The following is a 19,174-nucleotide window of genomic DNA, read 5'->3' on the forward strand; positions in this document are numbered from 1 at the left end:
TTCCATACCAGGCGAGGGTGTTTTCTGTGTTCTGTGTGTTTGAAAGACTTGGTTTTCTGTTAGGATTGACTGTGCAGGATTGATCTGTACTAGTCTGGCTTGTTTAGTTTTACAGTGGGTGTATTGATGTTGTACTGCTCACTGCAGTATGTTAGATGCTGCCTTTTCCTAGGTACACTATTGTGTGATGTGTGGATTGTTACTAAAAATCAAGGGTGGGGGGTGTCAAAAACTATGGGTCCCAGGTGTCACTGAATATGGTTAATAAGATATTATTGCTATGCCAAGTAGCATTGTTCTGATTGTCCTAAACCCATCAATTTGTATTATGACCATTCATCTAATTCCGTATGAAACAATCATAAATAAATGATTCTGTTTAGTACATATGGGTATGACAGCTGTCCATCTAAAGAAACTCTGTTTGGTGTTATAGTCATATAGGCCAGCTACAATTATCTAATTGGGTTTATATGATACTTTATGCAGCATTTGGTCCTTCAAATCATGTTGATTATATGTGACATAATGATAGAAGCCTATACCCTGTGTTCTTACAATGTCCTGCATAGTCTGCCTGATTTCTAATTGTTTGGATAATGGTGAGCTATTGAAATACCACGCATAAGTATAGCTGTGCCCAGAGGGAATCAGGCCTCTTTACTTTCCACTCTGAATATAGATTAACATTTGAACAATTACACGAGGTAGAGCATCCTGGGGAGCTGCTGTATAAGCAGACATGATGCAGTAGCACTCAACACAGGAGAGCTCAATAGAAGAAAAAGGCAAGGCACACCATGTGAAAAGGTAATATTTTCTTCTGTTTTAGTTATGATCCTTCCTTTACAAAGGGGAAAAACTCTCCATGCACCCTGAAAGAAAACTTAAATTGCTGTGCTTACACAAGCAGTAGAAAATATGAATTAAAGTAAAACCTTGGTTTGTGAGCATAACTCGTTCCAGAAGCATGCTCGTATTGTTCCACAAGGCAAAAACTTTAATACAAAATACTATATGTGCTCGTATTGCTAGACTTTGCTTCTTTAGAATAGTCACTACACTCTTACAACGTCAGAGAGAGAACCATTGGCTCAGTTGTGATGTGTATATACTGTATGTACTTGTATTGCAAGACGTTGCTTGTATATCAAGTTAAAATTTAATAAAATGTTTTGCTTGTCTTGCAAAACGCAAACCGATTCTGTAACCGGCATCTGCAACATGGACGTCGGTTACAGAATCATGTTAACTTTGGGCGGGTGTAGGCCAAATTCTGTATAGGACGCCCTGGCCTTTGTGGGCAACAGCAAAGCAGTGTACAACAGAACTGTTAAAAATGGAAGAAATCAAAAGGCACTACAACAATACCAAGAATGATAAGAAAAGGTAAAGGAGAGAACAAAACAAAGGTGAAATAAAGGAGAGAAAGATGTGTCAAGGCTGAAATGAGCAATACACCAACAAACACTCGAAGACTGAAACCGACGGTACAGGGACATCATAATTCCTGTTGAAAATACTGCTTTTATAACTGTAATAACTAGATGGCTGTTATTGTGAAATCCATGCCCTCTAAATAAGGAGCTCTGTTTATGTATAAAGCAACAATAATAACAGGTTGTGCAGAAGGGAAAGAGGAGTTTCTACTACTGCTTATCATTTCTACATCAAAACATAGAGATACAGTCTCTGCTCAAAAGTGCTTTCAATCTAGTCAAGACAGACAAACTGGACAAGAAGGTGCTTCAATGCACTGTGCTCAGGTGGATGATTACAGAGGGAATGATAAGAAAGGTAAGATAGGAGCTAATACAAAAAACATTAATGATGCCTACAGATATGCTCTTCGTATTCAAAATGTTACAATTCCCTGTCCTTCTAGATACATAAATATATATTCAGCGGAGCTACTTAAATATATAGGAACAGTGGCATAGTGAGGGGGTGGGGAACAGACCATCCAGGACTCCATCTTGGTGGGGGCATCGGCACCTCTCCGCCCCACCACCACCACGCTTGTGCCCTCCCTTCTCCACCTCCACCTCTTTAAAATCTCTGCCAGCATGGGCAACTTCTCTAGCCTTCTGCCAATGCTGGCCTGGCTCCCTCTGAAATCTCTTCTGTGTCATGGTGCCAGGAAGAGATGTCAGAGGGAAAGCCAATTGCCAGTGCATCAGCAGGATGGAGAAACTGCTCGCACTGGTGAAGATTTAAATAGGTAAACTCTTAAAAAATTATTTAAAAAAATCGTAAGAAAATATATATCAATTAAATATATAATTGTGCTCATTTGCCAAACACCTATCCCACACCAGCAATGATGTATAAATGTAGTTGTTATTTATCACATCATAATACCCTCCTACCTACCATGCTTATTTTCGGGGTAGGTCTTATTTTCAGGGAAACACGGTACAGGTACCCGTCGACTTACGACCTATTCAAGTTACGACTGTTCGACTTTATGGCACGTTTATTACAGTTTCCCCCGCCAGCTGTTAGCAGCCCCAGTCTCCCGCACTCCCAAGTCTCGCTACGCAGCAGTAATAATATAAAGAGGAGGAGGCGCCACAACAAATATTCACCACAAAGGGATTGTGCTGTGCTTGACTTAGAAAGTAAGGAAATGCTGATAAAATATTACTTTAAGATGATTACAATATTATTACCCAGTCTAATACAGTATTCTTACCTTAGTCTAACATAGGCCGACTTACATCCCGATCAACTTACGACCTTGTCAGTCGGAACCAATTACGGTCATAAGTCGACGAGTATTTGTATATGGTGATTTACTCAGGGAATTCATTATTGTGAGTGGAAAATCTCCCAATCAATTTTGGTTATATTTAACTTACAAAATACTGTGAATTATTGTATTTATTTATTTGGTTAATTTTATATTCCGTCCTCCCCGAAAAGCTCAGAATAGATAACAAGGTTGACATACATAATGCATAGACAAACATATTATGAATTTACATCTGTACAGTATTACAATATTAATGCAGTATGGTAAATATACCACCTTATTACCAACCAGTGGACCCAACATGGTCCGTGTTTCGGACAACACCTTCCTCAACGGTCCTAATAAACATAAATAATGATACAATAGTATTAAATATATGATTTGACAACATATGTGCCAATGGTGTTGAAGTGATGGTGTAATTGTAACAAATAAAATAAAGATGTGAATATAAAACAAAATTACAAAATTGCAATGAAGAAAAAGTGAAGTGATATTATAATGTGATAACCATGTGAACTAAAATCATATGAAAATCAGTAAAAGGAAAAGAATGATTATTACAGACGTAAACATGAAAAAGAGAATGAAAAAATATTCAGAAAGTGAAAAAAAATGCTGTGATAACCAAAACGAATGTGATAATAAAACAAAATGTGATGAATGCAAAAAGGTTGATAAATGAAGAAAAAAAGAAAAAGAGAAGAGAAAAGTGACGTAGTGACTAAAAAATAGTGTTGCAAGAATATAGTAAATAAGTACAGCAAAAACGTAACAACATACCGTGGTAGATAAGGTATATACAAACCGTATTGACCAAATTAAACTAATATGTAAAAAAACATATAGCCAAGTAAACATCACATAGTACATTAAAATGCAATTCATCACTTAGTACAATAAAATACATAAGCAGCAAATCATAAGGATTATAAAACAAATAATAAAACAACCATGAGATGTTACAAATATTACACAATATTTTTAAAAAATTCATTTATTAAAAAGAATAAAATGTAATAAGATAAAATGAAATATGCCAAAAGTGGCATACAAAGGCCTTATATTGATCAAAACATCAATATGAGCCTAATATAAAAGACAGCAGTGTGTATTTCTTAAATTGCATAAAAGAAGGGGGCATTAAAAGGCCTGACGTTAGTGAATGCAATGATATGGGTCTAAAATAAGAAAACTGTAGTTTAAATTATAGAGATGTATAATCGATTAATGCTACAACATAGGTGTGATATAAGGGACTGAGTGTAAATTAAAAAGGTATGTTAAAACGATACATTAAAAAAGGAAATAAGTATATGCATAAGTGGCCGGTAATCAGTTCTAAGCTGGTTTAATTCTTTTCTCTCTGATCGTACATCCACTGTTATTATTAAAGATGATCACTCTACTCCTTACTCTTCATCTTTTGGAATACCCCAGGGCTCTATTCTATCACCTCTTCTCTTTAATATCTTCCTCTCTCCTCTACTCACTATCTGTCAGTCATTGGGTTTCACTTCATTTTCTTATGCTGACGATATTCAACTTCTTCACCCGTTTGATCCCGAAAAAGACGACGAAATCAAAACAATTAACAGTAAACTAGATATAGTAAAAAACTGGCTTAGTTCCAATAAACTATCATTAAACATACAGAAAACTCAAACAATGTTTTTTACTTGGAAAAAAGATATTACTCCAATATCCTCGTTCTTACTCGACAACTCTCCAATAGAATCAGTATCATCCTTAAAAATTTTAGGCGTGATTCTTGACACCAACCTAAATTTTCATAATCACATTAACCAAATTGTTAAATCCTGCTTCTACAGACTCCGTCTCATACGATCCATTTCCTCATTTTTAGAGCCAAAATCTATTAACATACTTATTCATTCTATGATAATTTCAAAACTAGACTACTGCAACTCTTTGCTGTTCAATGCACCACAAAAAGAAAAGAAGAGACTTCAAATAATTCAAAACACCGCAATAAAATTAGTCCATAAAGCAAAAAAATACGACCATGTAACTCCTTTACTGATTAAATCCCATTGGTTGCCTATTAATCACCGAATCACTTTTAAAATAGCACTCTTAGTTTTTAAAGCTCTGTTATTTAATGAACCACAATTCATTTCCAGAATGATTATTCCTTACCATTCTCCCCGATCTCTTCAAGAACTATTGTTGTTCCCTTCCTTGAAAATAGTGGGTACAAGAAGAAATGAGATGTTTTCCGTTTTAGCTCCTGAAACTTGGAACGCTCTGCCACTCTATATTAGAAAAGAAAAGGACCTCATCTCATTTAAAAAACTCTTAAAATCCTTTTTATTTAATGATGCTTTTATTAATTAATGATCTAATTATTTGTTGCTTTCTTGCCCCGTCCTTAAGTGTTTTTTACCCTTTTTGTCTCTTCCTTCTTAGACTAAGAAAATTGTAACTTTGCCCTTTCTTTCCTAGTGTATCTAGTTAGTCATGAACTTCTTAAGTTTTAATAATGTTTGTTATATATATTATTGTTTTTAAAATGTGTTAAAATTTGTTTTAGGACTGTTAGTTCACTCATTAGACGTTTTAAACTGTACATCGCTTAGAAAACTCTGTTTATAGGCGATTTATCAAATAAAATTGAACATGAACTTGAACTTAATCGAGGGATAAAAAGCCGATTAGCATGGTTTTAAGCAAACTGGCTAGTCTTTCCAGAGCGGTAACCTGGTTATATTGTAATGACTAGTTACAAACATAAATATAAATGAATAACAGAGCTTTGCTGTCTCAATAAAATGATGAATAACATAAAAATGAATCAAATAATTAATAGAAGATGCAAAAATACAAAGAGAGCCTATAATGAAGGATCAAAGATCAGGACCCACGGACAATATTGCCTCGATTAAATAATGGGTAACAGCAAAATGGATCTAATCTAAAAAGCTGATAAAGGAAACGGAGGTACATAGAATACCCATAACCAATAATCTAAGGGCCAGACCTACGGGCTGGCTGAATTTTAAATATCAAATTAGTGGTCAGGTATTACCAGAAATCAACGTTGAATATAAAACAGTTGTGAAGACCGAAAACTAAACGCTAACCGGTTTCAAAAAAATGCTGCCACGATCTGCTCACAAGATAATGTATTGAGGAAAGCATGAGAAGCTTAAATGCAGTAACCCAGTAATAGTTGCAAAAGTAAATTCAAAAAACTACATAACATAAAAGCGCATTGGTGAACCAAAATAGTGAACCAAATATGAGGCCTTACCAAATGCTGTTCCGGCTCCAAAGTACAGTGCAATTTTAGCATACAATTTGGTCATTTTAAGTTAACATGCGGTTATTTCCATCTTCAGTTAGCAAACAGAGTGGATCTAGTTCAGAGTACATTAGAATACATATGGTTGGAAGGGAGTGACTGGATTTATGGGAAGAGGTAAGTTTTTATTGCTTTCTTGAAGTGCAGAAGCCCTTTGAGGGATCTGATGTGAGGAGGCAGTTGATTTCAATAGCTTGGTAGAAAGCTATGCATGTAAATGGAAGCTCCACCTATGTCCTGACTGTGCTCTGCCCATGTGTATATCCCTCTTGAGAAACACACTTTGCAAGATAGGCATATATTTCCAGAACAGTGCTTGGGTGAAATATTAGCATAAAACATAAGAACAGCCCTACTGGGTCAGACCAATGGTCCATCTAGTCCAGTAGCCCATCTTCACAGTGGCCAATCCAGATCAGTAGTACTAAATAGTAGCAACATTCCATGCTACCGATCCAGGGCAAGCTGTGGCTTCCCCCACGCCTGTCTCAATAACGGACTATAGACTTTACTTCCAGAAAATTGTCCAAACCTTTCTTAAAATCAACTACATTAACTGCTCTTACCACATCCTCTGGCAATACAGAAACATAGAAATGAAACATAGAAACATGATGGCATATAAAAGCTAATTGGCCCATCCAGTCTGCCCATCTGCAGCAACCACTATCTCCTCCTCTCCCTAAAAGATCCCACATGCCACTCCAACGCTTTCTTGAATTTAGATACAGTCTTTGTTTTCACCACCTCTACCGGGAAACTGTTCCACATATCTACCACCCTTAGATTACTCCTGAGCCTATCGCCTCTTAACTTGATCCTATGCTCTCATTCCAGAGCTTCCTTCCAAATGAAAGAGATTCGCCTCGTGTGCAACTTGTTCCAGAGCTTAACTATTCTCTGAGTGAAAAAATATATGTTCACATTTAAGTAATATCCCCCAGATTCTATATAGGTTGCCCAAATTTGGGTCAGATCTCAGGTCTGCATCCAACCTAATTGGTTAGTGAGCCATTAACAGTCAATAATTAGTGTTACCTGGCACTCATTTGGGTTTACACACGGCTTTGTTCTGTGTTCTAATCTATGAAATGTGCTCTTAAATTTTATAATGTGCTACTCAAAAGGGGGTGTGGCCATGGTAGGGACATGGGCAGTTCAGGATGTTCCCAGAATTTAGGTACAATATTGTAGATTAGAGTCATTTATGTGCCCAGCTGCCATTACACTTCTCCCTCCATATTTGCTGTGATAGGGGATTAACCGTGAAAACAGAAAAATCACAAATAACTTTTTCATATGTTATTCGCTGTTTTCTATTAAAAACCATCATGAATATGGTGAAACTGCAAATAACATGGTGGGAGACTTGGCCTGTTCCTGAAGGAGAGGCAAAACACAGTGAAGAAAGTGCTGGGAATCAGCTATTTTCTCTGTAAACGCTTAGAATCAGCGATTTCTCAATGCAAGCAGATGTAATTTGGGGGGAGGAGCCAGAAAGCTAAAAACCATGAATAATCGAAACGTGATTGCTGAAACCGTGAATACGGAGGGAGAAGTGTAATTGCATATCAAATGAACATCAAACCAGTCCCTTTTTTTCAAAAAAAATCTTATAGAGTTCAGTAATTCCACTCATCTCAGTCAGTTTCTTATATTCCAAGAGCCATCAGAAGCGGAACTCTAAAGTATACAAGATTCTACAACTTATAGAGTTTTTGCTGCTACACTTCTTCATCAGCTCATATATAAATTTTTACAAAAACCTTATTACATATATTATATTATTGTTATTATATTATATATAAAACCATCTAATATAATAAAATGCTAGGCCGCGCATGCGCACTCCCATCTGCATGCGTCCATTTTCCGTAATATGTAGGGCACCTTAGGTAGGAGTGCGCATGCGCGCTTATGTCACCAGCCGCTGATGCCTCCACAAGCTGAGACCGCAGCCAGCCGCCGATCTCCGTTCCTCCAGCGGGCCAGCGGGCAAGCGGCTGGGCGGAGGGGAGTCTCGGAAGAGAGGGATCGTGGCCGCTCAGCGCCCCCACCGAGGAGCCCGGCAACTTTCTGCCCCGGATCGGGACCCGAGTCCTTTGCCGCCCACCCCCCTTCCCGCGGATCCGACTACCTTGGCGATTCAAGCAGCGTGTGCAGCAGTCTTCACATGCTGCTTCGGGCCCTTCTACTGCCCTGATTTGCTCTGCCGCGTCTCTAATGATGTCATCAGTGACGTGCCAGAGTAAATCAGGCCAGTAGAAGGACACGAAGCAGCATGTGAAGACTGCTGCACACGCTGGAATCGCCAGGTTCGTAGTCTGTACCGCGGGAAGGGAAAGGGGGGTAGAGGAAACGCTAATGCTGCTGCAGGGAATTGGTGTGGGGGGAGGGAAATGGAGGGGGAGGGAATGCTACTTTGGACAGACAGACAGAGGGAGGAAGGGAGACAGAAAGAAAAGAAAAAAGACACAGGGGCAGGGAGATACACAGAAAGGCAGAAAGACAAAGGGGGCCAGGGACAGAGACAGACAGAAAGAAAGACAGCGGGAGTCGCGTCAGGAGGGGTGCGGGATGCGGCAGAGGAAACTTTTCCAATGGGTGCAACTGGGCGGCTGTCGGGAACCTCTGATCAGGGGCAGAGCAAGGTAAGTGTATCATAGGGATAAGAAGGAGGAGGGGGGGAGAAAAAGGAAGGGACACCTACTGCTGGACAGGGGGAGAAGGAAAGAGGTGCTGATGGACAGGGGGGGGTGAAGAAAAAGGACAGGGGTAGAAGGAAAGAGGTGCTGCTGGACAGGGGGGAGGTAAAACAAAGGGAGAAGGGCTGCTGCTGCATAAGGAGAGCAGTGAAGGAGTGGTGGTGGACACAGGGGAGGTAAAAGGAAGGGAGAATGGACAGGGGGAGCAGGCAAGTGGTGGTGATGGACAGCTAAGGAAAAAGAAAGAAAGAAAGCGGCTAAGGAGAGAGAGAGAAAGAAATAAAGACAGACACACATACATATATTCTAGCACCCGTTAATGTAACGGGCTATAAGACTAGTATTATATATAGGACATTTCAAGTGGTTCAGTCTCAACCAATTTAAGTAATTAGTTGCATATCAGCATTTACATCAGATTTCAGTGGGCAGACTTGCTGCACCCAAAAATAGCCACAAGATCTGTGCTAAGCTAGTACCGTATTTTTCGCTCCATTTGAAGCACCAGACCATAAAACATACCCTAGATTTAGAGGAGGAAAACAAGAAAAAAAACATTCTGAACCAAATTCTCCCTGCCAGCCTCTGCACTCAACCCCACACTCCTTGCCAAGCGCTGCACCCTGTCCCCCCCTTCCTGCCAGGCTCTGTACCCTGTCCCCTCTCTGGTGGTCTAGTGGTAGACCAGGACAGGGCACAGGACAGGCAGGGACAGGGTAGGCAGGCAGGTAGGGACAGGGTAGGTAGGTAGGCAGGCCTCTTCCCCCCCCCCCCCCCGGGACACAGCAGTCAGGCCCCAGCTTCTCCCATCTCCCTCCTTACTCCCTCATCCCTCCCTATTTTTAATTTGGGAGGGCAGAGCAGGGCCCCCCCGGCACGTACCTTTATTTTTTTTTTTACTTCTGGCACCCTCCTTTGCTGGATGTGGCGCCTTCCCTCGCTGAGAGCAGTGCACAAGGCTGGCTGACTGCCCTGTCCCCACCGCTTCCCCCGAGAACAGCTGACATGACTGCCTCCTCTTCTGTTCTCTTGCGGCATAACGGCACACCAGGTTGCCTGCCTGGTCCCCAGCTGCTTCCCACGAGAACTGCTGCAAGAGAACAAAAGAGGAGACAGCCGCATCAGCCGTCAGTTCTTGGGGGAAGCAGCGGGGACCAGGCAGCCAGCCTTGTGCGCCGCTCTCACCGAGGTAATGGGGGGCCCCCCCTTTGGGTATTCACTCCATAAGACCTTATTTTCCTTATTTCCATCTGCTTTTTTGGGGGAAAAAAAGTGTGTCTGATGGAGCGAAAAATACGGTATTTGGTAAAGAGCAAGAATAAAAGTTTAATGTAAATCTTCCCAGCGCCCAACTTTGGGTGCCTTTTATAGAATTCTCCCCATATGTCAGAATTCTAGAGACTTAGACCTGGATTCTCAGAATGACGCCCGAACGGTGCCTAAGTTCAGTGTTTTAATTGGCTATTAATGGTGCGGTAATTGAACGTACCTTTAAAAAACAAAAACTAATTAAGAACAAAAAAGTATGTGCTGCGAGGCACCTACAAAAAAGGGGCCAGAATCGCATCTACACAGATGCTTAACATGCCAAATATCAAAAAGAGGCGTGGTTATGGGTGGGGTTGATGTTTGGCGCCACTAAGCGTGATTCTGCATCAAAGATAGGCACTGGAAATGTAGGTCTGTAAACCTCTTGCCAACATTTCCGGTGCCTATCATCGACGCAGGCTCTGATTCTCAAAATGGCGCCTTAGTTTGACTAATGTGCGACCGGTGTCATTTTTTCAGGCGCTGGCCAATTCCCGTGAAGTTTTGAGAATCCGGGCCTTATTTGCTTAAAATGTACATAAATGTTAGTGCCTTGTTTACAGGATTGTCCTTACAATGCCATTGAATAAATGAATAAAGTGTGTCTGCCTGCCACTAGAAAAAATCAGGCCCAAAGATGATTACCACAGTGTGCTTCATTTTAAATGCTCTTCCTGTTCTGAGGATGTGTGTTCCCTAGTGGTCTATGAAAGGACTATAATAGAGATTTTGATCAGTTTCCTTTCATTCATATAGCTCAACCAGGTAAGGATCATTCGCTTTTGAATTTCTAAGGATAGTACAGTATTTCTGCCTCTCCTGCCACATACCAAGTCACTTTTTGATTCTCATTTTAAATGGCATTGATTTTTTTTTATTTGTAAAACACAGCAGAGTTCTCTACCTATCAAAGCACAAATATATATATATATGATCGTTTGATGGTACCTTTGAGAGAGTCTTGCAATCATTTTATGTATCTTACAACTGCAGGCAGTTTAAAAAATAGGAGGATTGATTTGATTTGATTTTTGTATTTTACATGTCAAGTGTTGCAGTGCATTTCATAGCAAATAAAACAATTTTGATTTGTGTGATAAAATAGGGGCGGGGGAGGGTTTAAAATCAGTTAAGTATTTGAGGACACTTGATATTTCATGGAAATTATGCACATTATAGGCTCCTTTTACAAAGCCACGCTAGCAATTCTCCTGCGGCAAATACTATAACAACTGCTATTTATCACTTATATAGTGCTGAAAGGCATATGCAGCGCTGAACATTTTGACATTTAATAGACGGTCCCTTCTCGGAAGAGCTTACAATCTAACCTGAACAGACAGACATAACATATAGGGTTGAGGATGCAGAACCCAAGGTGAGAGGCGTTGAAACAGTCTCAAAGAGGTGGGCTTTTAACTTGGCCTTGAGCGCTGCCAGAGACGAAGCTCGCCGTAGGGATTCGGGCAGTTTGCTCCAAGCATATGGTGCAGCAAATGCACCGAAGCCCAGAAAAATTGAATGGGTTTCCGTGCATTTACCGCAGGTGAATCACTACCTTGGCTATGTGTGAATATACTGCCTCAAATGATTATTTCATCAAAAGCATTTCTACAACAGAATTCAGATCTTAATGTCATTTTTCCTGGAAGGTGACATCGGACAATTGTGTAGGTATTGTCCAGTGATGCAAGACTCAGAACAAATCCTAGCATGTTTTTTCTGAGGAATAACTGAATACGTAACAAATGTGATTTTTGACAAGTAAACAGAGTAAATATGACCTGACAGTCATGGAATAATCTCATGTATGCATCCTGTAAATCTTATTTAACAAATGCGGCTTCAGAACCAAAAGCCCATTGTAGTGCTTACAGCTGAGACATGTTATTGACCTTGGCAAGAGAAACATAAAAGTGCTACTGGAAACTGATGGCCTGGGCACATTACTGTAAATCATGTTAACACTAATACCATTTACTAGAGTGGATAACATTTCTCACAATGGTAAATGTTGCATTTTTTTATCTCAATTTGAACTAGTAGCAAATGGTATACGGCTCCATTTAGACAGGCGGTAGAAGTAGGAATTGAGACATTAAGGAATGTCAATTTTAAAAGGCACTAGTGAAAAAAAAATGAAATATTTTAATTTTGAAAATCGACAACTAGCTTTAAATTTTGTGTCATATGTTATTAACCTACCTGGAATTTCTAGAAAATTATGCAAAAATACACAAATTACTGAAATATGTTTAAGTGCTCTGATAATAGTTTTTATGTGTTTATGTTAGTGTATTAATGTTTGATGTGCCTCAATTATCAATTTATCTAACTTTTTTTTATCCATAATGACACTAACATAGAAACATGATGGCAGATAAAGGCCAAATGGCCCATCTAGTCTGTCCATAAAATGGATGTGTAAGTGACATGAATAAGCACTTGAGATCCAAAGCCTTTAGTTTAATTCAATTTAATTTCAAGTATATGAACTTCTAGGTCTAGCATTAGCCTATTTTTTTGGAAGGTAGTAGTGTGTTTCACAAGTTTAAAGAAGAGATTATTATGAATAAGTGTTGACCATACTTGAGACTTGAACCCATAATGTTTGGAAGATAGAACCTGTATCTTTAACCATAGAGCCACAGGTAATTCCTAGTCACAGGTAATTCCTAACATGTTAGTTTCATTTTCTCATTCACAGATTTCCAACATAGCGTCATCATAGTGATACTCTAATATTGAAAATATTCAAAAGAAAAGCAAGACTGCAAGTTTGGACTCATTTACATAATTTGGTTTGATCAGACAGAACTACCAACAGATATCTCATTTGATATGGGTTGTATTTGAGAGACATCAGTGATCAAGACAGATGGTTTTGGAGCAATGATGAACTAGTCAGTGACCTAATGAGTGGATTGCTTGCCCAGTGGTACAAAGCAAATCCACAATTTAGTGATCCTGTTATAAACAGCCATGTTGAAATCCATGTAGGAATCAGCCAGAAAAGTTTCTGTGGGCAGAGTAAACTTGGAGGAGAAAGACAGATTTGTGAAGAAGCTTGACATTGATAGATATACTTATCTGCAAGTGTGAAATTTATTATTTGTCTATTTTTAAAATTTCTATACCGTCTAATTCCTAGGCGGTTTACAATATATCCACGTACATAATAAGAGAGACAAAACATCAGAATTTAAATTCACAATTAATCTTCAATCAGGACAAGTCAGACCCTATAAAAAAGTATTAACGAACAATTGTGTTTTGAGGAGTTTCCTAAAAGTTCCTCTGTCAGTTTTGCCTGCGTTAGTGGAATACACATACTTTGTAACTGCAATAGAGAGAAGAAGATTCCTGTGATTGAGTTAGCTTTTATAAAATGGTGAAAGAGAGAAAATTGGGAGTGTCGGACCTCATCAGATTGGACCAGTTGATCTCCCTGAAACCAAACGACAAGAGCTACAGAAGGAAAGGCAGGCAAAAAGGAAAGAGGATGAAGCAAAGCAGAGAATAAATTGTAATTTCCTGATATAACAGTTACCTTTTTTTGTTTTTTGTTTTTTAATTTATATTTTATTGCAATTTTAACATAATACACAAGAAAACTCTTGCTTAAGAAAAGCAGAATGGAACATCAAAAAAGGAAATTGCAAAATTAGACAATCTGCAAAAACAAGGCATTCAAACATATCTTCCTTAGACCACAAAACTTGGGGGGAAGGTCATAATAGAGTGAAGAGAAACTCATATCAGGAATTTACGAAGTCAGGAATAGACTTAACAGCTTGGTCCCCTTTAACCAATTTGCTGTTCTATAATTGCTAAACATTCCAGCTACCAACTTCTTCAAATCCAGGAAAGCCCATAACTGTTCAAGTGAGAAAAAAAACCCATATTTCACTCCCAAATATTTCATCATACATTTACATGGATAAGTCAAAAGAAACTTTGCACCCAAAGTTATTGTTTCAGTTCTCATAGCCGAGAACAATTTCCTCTGCTTGTCTAGTGATGTCAGGGAAAATCCAAACTCTTTTCCCATGAAACAAAGTTTCAGAGCTACAAAAGTATAATCTTATAATTGCATTGACATCTTGTTCAAATACAAAAGAAATTAATAAAGTAGCTCTCTCAGAAATAGCAAATAGTGTGGTTTCAAGCAAATTAATGATGTTTGAAAGGTCTCGAGGACTTGAACTTGATTCATCTAGCTCTGAGGCAACTCCCATTTTTTTCTTCGTAGGTAAATAGTATATTCAATTCACTGGCGGTATATGTTCAGGGGAAACCTTAAAATCTCAACCAAATATTTTTTTAAAACATTTCTATAGGCGTTACTCCCAGAGACTTTGTAAAATTAAAAAAAAATGAATAGTCAGTCTGCGATTGTAATTTTCTAATTGTTCAAATTTCCTATTAAGCAGATTTTTATCTTTAACTAATTCAGACGTTAAAGCTTGAAAACCTTCCACCTTTTCATTATCCTTTTTCAATTTTAAGCTAAATTCTTCTTTTGTGTTGCTTAAAGATTTTCCTAGTCCATTCACAGTACTCACAAGAGCTTCAGCCTCCCGGGAAGACTTGGTGACTAATGTGTTCAGCTTCATGAAAACTTCCCAGATGTTCGCGAGTGTTACCACCGACAGTCTCACCAACTGAGAACCTGCCTCCAGGCTAGCTCCCAATTCTCCCTGCTTCTGTTGACCTCTCACAGCTTCAGCCCCTTGAAACGGGGTCTCCTCAGCAGCAATAACCGCCTGGGGATCTCCGAACTGATCCACAAGTGAGGCAGGGCACGGTGGATGAACAGCCATAAGAGGGGAGAGGGAAACCTCTAAGTCTAGGTCTTCAGCTACTCCTCCTGCCAAAGACAATGCAGACTTCCCTCCTATTTCGACACAGGGACTCCTGGCAGTGGTGGCGAACTCTAGTATCAATTGCTGTGCTGGGGAAGACGTCCTTGCCACAGAGGGTTTGGTTGGGATGCTCCCTTTCCACTTAGAATGTGGCATCCCGGCCCAAATGGTGATATTTTCAGGAATACTGGAGATCACATTAGAAATGCCAGCACCTTGCTGCCGCCATCTTATTACACCACCCACTCCCAACCCCATTCAGTTTCTTCTTATTGTATAATTTATCAAACTGTAAAGAGCAGCAGCAGAACAAGAGATGATGGAGAGATCTATGCTTGAAGTGGAACAAGGAATGTCAAATGGCGTGGTGGAGGAACCAATGGAGGAAGTGCCTGTTGCTCTAGAGATAGCTAGAAAGAGGCCAAAATATAATACTGAGGATATAACCAACATATACCTTGCACGTATAAACACCATACTGGAATGAGAGAGGCACCAGATATTGCTACTGCTGCCTAGATTGATGTAGGATTCCTCACTCGGACACTGCTTTCATGATTGATCACAACAAGGTGAAGAGGGCTCAGGTGAGAATCATGAAAAAATTGGATGTACACTTTGAGGAAGAACTGCAGCAGAATAGCGATGATGACCCTGGTATCTACCAGGGTCATGTTAAAGACAGAAAAAAAATGTCAAAATGTATCCAGGTATGGTGAAAGATGAAAATTGCACAGAAGCTAAAAACCAGGCAGAAACACCATATGTGGGAGACTAGCCCTTTTGGCTGGCTAGCCTGGCTTGCCCAGAGAGGTCAGCACATATACAGCCAAGTCATAATTGTATATAAATAAATTTTTTATTTGTTTTCATTTGCCTCACACAAAATAGAATGAATTTGGCTTACCTCAGCCAAACTGCCTCCGCCTATCTCTAGAGAAAACTTAAGAGCTCTTCTTTCTCCCTCGGGGACCTCTCTAAAATAAACCCAGGCTGGGTAGAAATACCTATCTTCTGTAAGTCCCGCCCCTGTGACTCAACACTGAGTTCCATAGCCCAGTGCATGCTGGGACCTGTAGTTCCATATTTGATTAGCATCTCCTGCTGCCTGGGGATATAATATTTGCATGGGGGAGGGAAAACCCTTTAATCTGTTACACCAGGTGTCGCCTCTTCCAATTGCAGCTGTTGAAAGAACAGTGTGAAGAGATAAGAAAGATAGTCTGTTCTGTAAGCTATGTTGTGCAGTAAAGAGAAAAGATGCAGTGGAGAAGATATTGAAGATCAGAAATAAGGGAGATGAGAAAACACAGCTTGGAAATAACACGATGAGACCCAGGAAAACACCATTGATCAGCACTGAGGCAACTACCCTCACGCAGTTACTTGACTGGAGCTCTAGAGCTTCTGAGCTTTCTCTTACCTGTATCATGACAACAGCAGAGATCAAGGCATTAGTGAGCAAGCTCATGGTGGTTACAGTCTGGCCATCGCATACCCAGTCCATAGAAAGATACAGTATGTAAAAATGACAACTGAGGCTACTGGTCATGTGTATAATCAGGAGAGAAGGGAGCATTACAGTATACAATATTAGGGGGTCAGATGGTCAGCAGGGAACTCTCATGAGGCAAAACAGAAGCAAATAAGATACGGCCTCTTTGCTGGATTTTCTTAAATAATGTTAAATTAACAGCATAAATGACATTTTAAAGACAATTATGTGACTACAGATGTAGTTCAGACTACATATTTGTATGTTCAAATAAATATTTCTTAATGTCTACATATTTAAACTTTGATTTGATATAGGTAAGACTCACTTTAAGCATTTTCTGAAGATAGCTTTAGATTCAGTATACAAAATTGCATAATTTGACCACTAGTAGTTTGCAGGGCAGGATTAATTTGTCGAGGGTAGAGAATGACACGGTGGCGGGTTACCCGCGGCTAGCTGCATTTAGCCGCGGGTAACCCGCCAAAATGGGGAAGAAAAAATAGTGGCCTCTGCGGGACGGGGACAAGGCCATTCACCGCCCCGTGGAGCGGTGAATGGACTTGTCCCCGCAGTGAGGCAATCAAGATCGCGCAGTCCCCGCCATCTCCCTCCCTCCACCTCACCTTTGAATTGGAAGAGCACCACCGGTTGAATTTCTGCCGGTCCGCACGAAGGGAAAAAAAAAAAGCCTCTCCTTTTCTCCTGCTCCTACCGCCATGCTGCAGTTACTAAAGCCGACAGGAAGTGTCAATTCTGACGTCGGAGAGGACGTTCTGGGCCAGCCAATCGCTGCCTGGCTGGCCCAGAACGTCCTCTCCGACTTCAGAATTGAGTCGGAAAGAAGACTTCCGGCTTTAGCAGCTGCAGCATGGCGGTAAGAGAAGGGGAAAAGGACGGAGGCTTTTTTTTTTTTTAAGCGGCAGGGAGGTAGCAGGCTGGCTTTGGCTAGGGAGGGAGAAAGGTAGACAGGCACAGGCAGGCAGGCAGGCAAGCTTCGGGGGTGGGGGTGGGACAAAGTGTGGAAGGCAGTGAGAGGGACATAGGAAGAAGGAACTAGGGGCACTAAAGACATGGGAAGGAGGCACTGGGGGCACTAAAGACAGGAAGTGGCACTTAAGGACATGGGAAGGAGGCACTGGGGGCACTAAAGACATGGGAAGGAGGCACTGGGGGCACTAAAGACAGGAAGGGGCACTAAGGACATGGGAAGGAAGCACTGGGGCACTAAAGACATGGGAAGAAGGCACTAGGGGCACTAAAGACATGGGAAGGAGGCACTGGGGGCACTAAAGACAGGAAGGGGCACTTAAGGACATGGGAAGGAGGCACTGGGGGCACTAAAGATAGGAAGGGGCACTTAAGGACACGGGAAGGAGGCACTGGGGGCACTAAAGACATGGGAAGGAGGCACTGGGGGCACTAAAGACAGGAAGGGGCACTAAGGACATGGGAAGGAAGCACTGGGGCACTAAAGACATGGGAAGGAGGCACTGGGGGCACTAAAGACATGGGAAAGAGGCACCGGGGCACTAAAGACAGGAAGGGGCACTAAGGACATGGGAAGGAAGCACTGGGGCACTAAAGACATGGGAAGGAGGCACTGGGGACACTAAAGACAGGAAGGGGCACTAAGGACTTGGGAAGGAGGCACCGGGGGCACTAAAGATATGGGAAGGAGGCACCGGGGGCACTAAGGACATAGGAAGGAAAGAGGGAGGGAATAGAAAGGGACAATTCTTGGGCCTGAAAGAAAGAAATGAAAGAAAGAATACACAGACAGAAGGAAACGCAACCAGAGACTCATGAAATCAATCACCAGACAGCAAAGGTAGGAAAATGATTTTATTTTCAATTTAGTGATCAAAATGTGTCAGTTTTGAGAATTTATATCTGCTGTCTATATTTGTCTATTTTTCTATAGTTACTAAGGTGACCGAGCTTGCGGAGATGGGGCAGAAACAGGGTTTTAAAATTTTAGTCCTAGTAGTTTGCCGGTCCACAAAATAATTCTTTTATTTCTGCCAGTCCACGGGTGTAAAAAGGTTGAAAATCACTGATGTAGAGTATGCTGGCTTTCTTTTTCGCTCGCATTGATCAATCTTCTCCTCTCTTGCAACTTCCTGTTTCCGGTTGCATTAGAGAAGAATATTGAACAAATGAACACCCGCACATGCGGCTGGGCGAAAAAGAAAGCCGGCATACTCTACATCTAAGGTGAGATGGAGGGAGGGAGATGGCGGAACACTGCAGTCGGTCGGGTGTTTGCTGTTTTTGTATCACTGCCTGCTTGCGCTCATGTTCCAGATCCTCCTGCATTTTTAGTGTGCACAATTGACCTGATTCGAGCTATAGGTGAACATGGGGGACACGTCATTGAAAGGGAGCACAAGTTAATTGATTTATTTTATGTTCGGTTTTTACTACAGAGCAGAGGCACTGAAACAGATTCTCAGTGCAGTAGTAGTAGTAGTGGCAGAACTCTCTTCTGTCTTCATGGTGTTTCGCAGTACTGAGGCTTATATGGATGCTGCTGGGACGGTGACGGGGCGGTGAATGGGAGGGCAGTGGCGGTGACGGGACGGTGAAAGGGATGGCGGTGACGGTGACGGGGCGGTGAAGGGAACGGCGGTGACGGGGCGGTGCAGAGGATGGTGGGCCGGGAACGGTGCAGTGACGGGGACAGATTTTTTCCCCGTGTCATTCTCTAGTCGAGGGCCC

The 19,174-nt window shown here is 41.0% G+C and overlaps 1 protein-coding gene across 3 annotated transcripts in view; it reads left to right on the forward strand.

The window, feature by feature from the left end:
- TMEFF2 (transmembrane protein with EGF like and two follistatin like domains 2) overlaps window positions 1–19,174 on the forward strand; it is a 512,432-nt gene that overhangs the window by 287,270 nt on the left and 205,988 nt on the right. The window contains exon 6 of one of the 3 annotated variants that reach the window (XM_033944053.1): window positions 12,801–12,825. The exons of the other annotated variants lie outside the window; for them this stretch is intronic. Within the exon in view, the coding sequence (XP_033799944.1) occupies window position 12,801 (1 nt within the window). The 3' untranslated portion in view covers window positions 12,802–12,825. Of the gene's footprint in view, window positions 1–12,800; window positions 12,826–19,174 lie in introns of those variants that run through there. 3 annotated transcript variants of the gene reach the window in all.

This window comes from Geotrypetes seraphini, chromosome 5 (assembly GCF_902459505.1).
Source record: "Geotrypetes seraphini chromosome 5, aGeoSer1.1, whole genome shotgun sequence".
In the NCBI taxonomy this organism is placed as follows: Eukaryota; Metazoa; Chordata; class Amphibia; order Gymnophiona; family Dermophiidae; genus Geotrypetes; species Geotrypetes seraphini.